The following is an 8,115-nucleotide window of genomic DNA, read 5'->3' on the forward strand; positions in this document are numbered from 1 at the left end:
CGCCAAATTCAAATTGAATTGAAATCAATAAAATACGTCCAACCAATTGCTATTCAAAACACTTACACTTTATGTGTTAAAATAGTTGAACTACTATTTGATTACATAATATATCAAAAGAAACACTTGATACAACACTTCAAAGGTACATAGTGGCTAAAGAAATATATGTTAATGAGGCATCAACATATTCCAGGCTTGTGAAGATTTCAAACAAAACATTTTGCTGGTTGGTCTGGGCGGTCACACAATCTGGAGGGCTAATTGTTGCCATGACCTTTCCTAAAGTCGATCTGGTAAGTACATTATGAAAAATTTAAAATGCATGTGCATAGCTTTTACAACTATACAAATATAAACAACAGCATACCGTATGAAGTAAAAGAACCAAATTTTATCAAACTGTGTCCGCTCCCATAACAGCATTCAGCAATAAGCATTTTTTACCTATATGCCAACCCCGTACAAAGGACGGGTACTCTGCTAGTTCATCATCCATTTATGCTTAATAGTACTTGTAGGAAAAATATACTGTATAACTCGAGCGCAAAGTGCCTTTGCGCACTAGTTACACAAATAACACTATGGAAAATATTTGTTACCGGTATATTCTCTTGTACAATACTGATTTAGTAATAATAATCATTGATGGATGTTCCATTACAGAAGATTTTCCTCTAATGTTGTAGTATTTAGTATGAATGACATCCTTCTTTAAGTCAAGTATACAACTAAATACAACAAGCATCATGTTATCCTATACTCTAATGCAAGCAATGTTTGCTTGTATGAATGTATGTATGTATGCTTGCACCAAGATCTCGAAAACAGCTCCGACGATTTTCTTCAAATATTGTAAATAATTTATTCCTGGCCTTAAAACGAGTTTAATTAAAGATGCCAACAAAAATCTAATTACGTAATAAAATAAAACTGAAAGTTGCATTTTTCTAACATTAGTCTTATGGGTTGCTAAGTAACCATCTTGGCTGAATTAAATAACAAGGAAAAAGTAAACAAAAGACTTGTAAGTTGTCTATCTACAGTATACTAGCAAAACAAAATACAGTACAAAAGGAAAAACATCAGTTGCTTATTGAGCAAAGATTATACTGAATATTACTCGATACATTGTAGTCAAGGGTAGCAGTATGGAGTGTGGGATCTGCTTATGACGATTAGATTCATCAGATTACGGTATCTGCAATCCTAAAATGCCATGTGAAGGGAAGGAAACATGTCCGTGACGTAGGAAGTGATGAAGGAAGTAGTAAAGGCGAGCAGTCCGGAGTGTGGAAACTGTTTATGACGATTATATTAAGATATCTGCAGTTAAAAAATGCTAAGGGAAGGGAGGGAAACAGGTCCGTGACGTAGGAAGTGGTGAAGGAAGTAAAAAGGCGAGTAATCCGGAGTGTGGGAACGGTTAATGACGATTAGATTAAGGTATCTACAATCCTAAAATGCTTTTGGAAGGGAGGAAAACAGGTCCGTGACGTAGGAAGTGTCAAAGGAAGTAGTCAAGGCGAGCTGTCCGGAGTTTGAGAACTGTTTATGGCGATTAGATTAAGATATCTGCAATCCTATAACGCTATAGGAAGGGAGGGAAACAGGTCCGTGACGTAGGAAGTGATGAAGGAAGTGGTAAAGGTGAGCAGTCTGGAGTGTGGGAACTGTTTATGACGATTAGATTAAGGTATCTACAATCCTATAATGGTATGGGAAGGGAGGGAAACAGGTCCGCGACGTAGGAACCGATGAAGGAAGTAGTAAAGGCGAGCAGTCTGGAGTGTGGGAACTGTTTATGACGATTAGATTAAGGTATCTAAAATCCTAAAATGCTATGCGAAGGGAGGGAAACAGGTCCACGACGTAGGAACTGGTGTAGGAAGTAGTAAAGGCGAGCAGTCTGGAGTGTGGGAACTGTTTATGACGATTAGATTAAGGTATCAGCAATCGTAAAATGCTATGGGAAGGGAGGGATATAGGTCCGCGACGTAGGAAGTGGTGAAGAAAGTAGTAAAGGAAAGCAGTCCGGAGTGTGGGAACTGTTTATGATGATTAGATTAAGGTATCTGCAATCCTAAAATGCTATGGGAAGTGAGGGATATAGATCCGCGACGTAGAAAGTGGTGAAGGAAGTAGTAATTGAAAGCAGTGTGGAGAGTTGGAACTGGTGATTGAATAATCCTACACATTTATATTTTGTAATAATTTATTCTTTATTATTTTAATGACCTAATGTATTGTATGCAATGCTTGCAAAATAATGCTCTAAGATTTGTATATGATCTAAAAAGGTTTGATCACATATCACATACGAGAAAGGATAGTGAAATGTTACCAGTGCAGGTTGTTTGCGTCCTTGAAACTGTTGCCATAGTACATAAAGTGGTCAAAACCAACAGACCCTCCTACCTCAAAGATAAACTAACCACTCGAAAAGAAGTACGAGATAGGTGCACAAGACAGGATAGCCTACTGCATTTGCCTCGTGTAAACTTTGAATGTAGTAAGAAGGGGTTTTCTTTTTTCGGCCCTCAGGAATACAATTCCTTGCCTGAAAGAATTAAAAATTTAAGTTATAAGGCTTTCAGACAAGAAACAAAAAAACTGTATTTGTAAATATAGGCTAGTTGTATTAGTTTTAGTTAAATTATTTGTTCTCTTTTATTATTGTATTGCAGACTTTGTACCTGACTTGAGTTGTTTTGAAAAGCAGTGTATTTATGTACTGAAAACCGCTTCAAATAAAAGACGTTTCTATCCTATTCTATTTCTATTATATTCTATGTATATTACAGAATAGTCTTAGCCTGCGAGTCATGGCCAATCTTATTGAAGCAATAAACATACTTCTAGCAGCCGGAGTATACAACGTTTTTGGACAAATACTCATAAATGAGGTACGGTATAAAATTGTTAACATCATATAAGGATGTTGTTTAAGCAATGTAGCTATAAAATTTTTTGCTTAATGTAGAGTTTATTTTCAGCCCATCATGGTAACAAACAGATACATGATATTAAAATGCATTTTAAAAGATAGTTATTTGAGTGTCTAGTGGAGAAAGGGCAATTTGCACTCGTGTTATACATTATATTGTTCCTACGGTTATTATAAAGCATATAAATTAGTCTTTCAAACACTAAACAACACGTTAAGGGTTACGTTAAATCCAAGCCTTGAACGAAATGGGAACAGCTGATCGTAGTCGTATTATCTTTAAGTGTTGCCAACCTATTTCCGAGCGTACACGGATTACGTGCATATTAACAGCACGCAGTTTTGTGTTGTTTGGATGACATACTGGTGTGCGGCAAAAAATATTGCGACAAAAGTAAGTAAATGGAGTAATTAGCAAATTTATGTACAAGGAATTTATCAATTTAGCAATTTATCAGTACAAGGAAGCCCACTTTGATAGGTGACAGTAGAGCAATATATTTGTATTCAACAACCGTGGTAGTTTAATTGATAATTAAGTTTAAGAACACTCTGTACCAATTTTACCATAAATGATTGGATAATCATGTTATTCAAACCAAAAGGTTTTTTATTTATAGTTTTTTGTCAAATCATATGTTACTTGATACTTGATACTTACTTGATACTTGTGTCCTTAATCCTTGACCGACAATGTCGGATAGATTGCGTCATGTTAAAGTACAGGGAGACAGAGCCATGGTTCGGTATGGAAACTCGCGGTATCTTTATAACTAGTTTCGGCTTCTATTATTAAATTTTCAGTGGTCCCATTGACGGCCATAAGAAGGTTAACAAATGTTCTTGAACACCACTTAATAAAAAAGTTAAATCGATCAGTCATGAGTATTTTTTTTCGTACAAACCTTAACCAGTGGCTAAACTCTTCTCAAATAAAGATTCTGTAGATTGTAATGTAAGAATTCATATGTTATTTTAAATAACGAAATAATCACTCTATCAATTAATTTGTAATCGTGAGAGTCAATGGAAGCTAGCGGCCATTTTGGGTGATTTCAAACACCTGCCGAGGAGCTATTTTCATCCAAAAATATTTTTTTAAATATGTAACAAAGTTATTGTAATTCCATATACAGGAAAGTATTTTCTTTGTGGTTTTGTAATATTTTTCCAATGAAGTCCTTGGAGGCTAACGGTCATCTTAGATATCCCTGCCATAAGAACGATGTTAATTTAAATCAGCCACTGAAGAATGATTAACCATATCAAAATATTTGTTCAGATATTAAAGTGTTTGTAATTAACATAACTAGGGTAATGTGGGATTAGACATTTGCCTTTGTAGTTTTGTAATTGTTTTATTATAGTTAGCACAGCTAGGCTCCAAGGACTCTTAAGTGTATGTAACTGGTCTATGGAGTAATCTAAATACTGTGAAGAACAGGTGTTAGTCTTAAGGCAATCTAGTGATGACGTCAGTTTGTGTAGGCTGCAAGTATTGAACAGCAACGTCTGCCTTGTTTATGATATAATGTAAATTAATTTCAGTCCGAGAGACTCTCTCTAGCCCTGTACTCCTGTGACTGGACCGACAAACCTCGCAGTATGAGGCGAGGGCTGTACATCATGCAGATGATGGCGTCCAGACCTCTCCGTATGACCATTGGTGGTATATACACACTCGGCATGGAGACATATGGCAATGTAAGTCACAAATACATAAATATAACGTACTGTGGACTACTTAAATAAATGTAACAAGTTTCTTTTTACATTTGCCTTAGCTTAAATAAATAACGTGAAAGTACTATCGAACACATACTCTTTGGAAACAAATATTTTCTTTCGCCATGCGGCAACAAAAACAGACGTTCAATACATTCGTTGCGGGTTTAAGGTAGTTCATTTAATCCTTAGAGAGTAAAAAGTCAGTTGTAAACTTCAATCGTAAGCAATCCCATGTATGGAAATTGTATCGATCGATTTCATGGGTTGTAAATTATTGTTATATTCTACTAGCTGTAACCCGCGGGCTTTGCCCCGTTTAACTTCTTAATTTTCAAGATGATCTCGTTCGCATGGCTCAATCACGTCCTGGTTAAAGTTTGTTCGCTACGCTCACTCACCTTTAGGTTGGAGCTCGTTCGCTGCGCTCACTCGCCTTCAGGTTAGCTCGTTCGCTACGCTCACTTGCCTTTAAACAGCTGTTAAGAAATTCCTTTTAAATATGAAAAATCATAAGGTTAACATTGGAAACTCCTTATCAGAATAAAAACTACTTAGTTTTCCTATTTAATGCCCAAAGAATCGGTGTACCGGATTTCAGCCTCCTAGGTAATTGGGAAGTGGGAGAATTAGTGATGAGTGAGTGAGTGAGTGAGTGAGTGAGTCAGTCAGTCAGTGAGGGCTTTGCCTTTTATATATTTAGATTTATGTTTAAAAATAATGCTATAAGTCGAATAATATTCGAATAATATCTCACGGGCAAAAAGTTGCATTTTAAACCCTTTCTGGTTTTCCGACCTCGGCTTTGCTTTAATCGTAGAACTTGAAATCGGGTCGAAGAGAGGAACTTTGCGCCCTAGTGACAAAATATACTATTGGTAAACAATATAGGATAGTAAGTATATTACTAAGTAATCAAGGAATATACGATTTTGAGTTTCAAATCTGGATCATGCAATGTTAAAATTAATACCTGTTATATTATGGATATACTACAAAACATATCTCTAAAGATTGAGTCTTGGTTAAAGGATAAATATTCATACTTTCAGTCTCAAATTTGGACCATTCAACGTTTAGATTAAATACTTTTCAATTCCATTACGCCTACGGTACACATCTCTGAATGTTGAATTCTAATATTTATCCGCGTCACTAAGCCGCGCGTAATATTGAAAAAGCAGTTTACTGAATAAGTCTTAAAGAGGAAGTATTCCAAATTCATTCATACTTGAGACTGTTTCGAATTTATTGTATTCACCTTAAAATCTTAAGTTATGATAAATGTTCTCTTAAAACTACCAATTGTTATTTAAGTTGCCAACTATAGTTTTTTTTTTTTTTTTGTTTCAGATACTAAACACAGTCTACTCATATGCCACCTTGATCCAGGGGCTCAAGTAAGCTACAAATAGATGTTAAATGTCAAATTAATGCATTATCTGTCAAATAGTTACCTACTCAATTAAATAGAATATGTCCTAAGTCTTGCTGTTTGATTTCAATCATTCGTTCCGATCCTGACCACTAACACTAAATATTCCGTAGAACTTATTATAATGATTTAATGCAGCTAGTTTTACCCAGCTGTTCCTGATGATTGGGCTTTACAAAATCCTTACTGATGAAACAGCTGATCTTAGTCAGTAAAGCTAAAAAGATCATCTCACAGCATGCTCACAGAACATAGAATAAATATTTACATTATGATACACTCATACTTCACTCATATTCGGGTTTAAATGCGTACCCATTTCAAATAATTGATACTGAAATACATTTTATGATATCCAATTTATTGTATAGTTGACTCAAGTGGTTTTTCATTTTGATATTTGGTTTTTGAAATATTTACATTTTAAATAAAATTATTGTAATATTTCATCAAGAAAGCTTGATAAAAAAAACATATTGCGGCATTGAGTTTAGCATAAAAAGTAGCCCAAAATGTTGGATCACAACACTACCTTGATATTTAAAATAATTTATCATATTTCAAAATGGCGGATCCAAGATGGCGGCCGAAAAATACATCCGTCATAATCAAGAGAAAATAGCTCTACAATGAATGGTAGTGTATACTTATCTTTATCTAGCACTATTTTGAGATTATGGCCTTAGTTTGTAAATGCACAATGCTGAAATGGGCTAAAAATAAAGTTATAAAAATCTCTCATACCGGTAACTTTAGAAAGGATCAAGATTTCTTTGAACGGTTTGAAGCATCGTATTCAGCGTAAAAGCAAAACCCAGTTTGAAACAATGGGTCGCAACCCTACTTCATTTGAAAAATAAACTTTGTATCCAATATGACAGCTCCAAGATGGCGGCCAAACATTTATACCCAGTCCAAATGAAGTACTTACTACTCTACAATGATCTGACGTGGACCGGAGTTGATATCTTAAGAAATGAAGAAAAAGTTAGGGGGGAGGGGGCTGATTTAAAACCCGGTGGATGAGGCTACAAGTCTGCGCCCTGCACACGGTACCCATTTACAGCAACCCCGCAGCATCCCGGAATGGGGATACGCGTTCACGCTTACGGATATCGTAAACGAAACGAATTGCGGAGTTCTGCACTTTTTGCAATCAGGACATCTCTTCCCTTGAGATGCTGTTGCCGTATGCAGGAAAACAGTAGTGGAACACTGACAACACTAGTGACTGTACCAAACATCACTATCAAACAAGGTTATAAACCAGGTGTTGACAAGACCAGGGTTTGACCACCCCCCCTATAAACATTTTAAAATGGTAATTATGGAGAAAAACGCTTAGTAAAATAAAATAAATAAATAAATGGTTGTTTTGGGTAATATGGAAAGGAGGTCAATGTTGTACGTTAGTTTTTTGGCAATATGTAAAATAGTAAAAATATGTGCCTAGCTAAATTATGACAACACGGCTAAATTTGCATAAAAACCTTTCTGTAAGTAGGGTTTTGCATGAATACTAGTTGTGTGTGATTGTAAATGACTTTAAGATATGAAAATTAATATTTGTTATGCATTATTTCAAAACCACTGACAGTTACACTATTTCTTGTTAGGTAGTTATATCATTGAATTGTTAATAAGGTAAACTTTGAGTAACTGTCGGTAGAAAGTTAGTTGAGGTTAGTTGTCTAGTGGAAGGTGGCCGATGGCTACACTTGTGAGATGTTGCTTATTAAAATGTATGGTCGATTACATAATGCAATAAATTAATAAATAAGCAGCCGGTATTAGTCAGTAACTAAACTAAACAAGGTCATACTCCATTCTACTCTCATCCTTCACTCAATAGGCAGCGTCTCCATCTCAATTGGTAGTAATGCGTTCAAATAATTGCTATTAAGGGATATTGTTAACATACATAATTTGCAGGGATGGTCCAAAATTTTATTAAATATTTAAAGTGTCTTAAGTTGTAAAAACGTACTTTGTTATTCCCGTCATATAA

The 8,115-nt window shown here is 35.3% G+C and overlaps 1 protein-coding gene across 1 annotated transcript; it reads left to right on the forward strand.

Annotated features, from left to right (window-relative positions):
- Window positions 1-222: 222 nt before the first annotated feature.
- On the forward strand, window positions 223-6,113 carry LOC128988697 (odorant receptor 7a-like). Its single transcript, XM_054410246.1, has 4 exons — window positions 223-296; window positions 2,805-2,906; window positions 4,496-4,651; window positions 6,026-6,113. The coding sequence occupies exons 1-4, from the start codon at window positions 273-275 to the stop codon at window positions 6,074-6,076; spliced, it is 333 nt and encodes a 110-aa protein (XP_054266221.1). The 5' UTR covers window positions 223-272; the 3' UTR covers window positions 6,077-6,113.
- The last annotated feature ends 2,002 nt before the right edge of the window (window positions 6,114-8,115 follow it).

The sequence above is a fragment of the Macrosteles quadrilineatus genome, unplaced genomic scaffold (genome assembly GCF_028750875.1).
Source record: "Macrosteles quadrilineatus isolate MER2022 unplaced genomic scaffold, UCM_ALF_1.0 Scaffold_3__2_contigs__length_128488019, whole genome shotgun sequence".
In the NCBI taxonomy this organism is placed as follows: Eukaryota; Metazoa; Arthropoda; class Insecta; order Hemiptera; family Cicadellidae; genus Macrosteles; species Macrosteles quadrilineatus.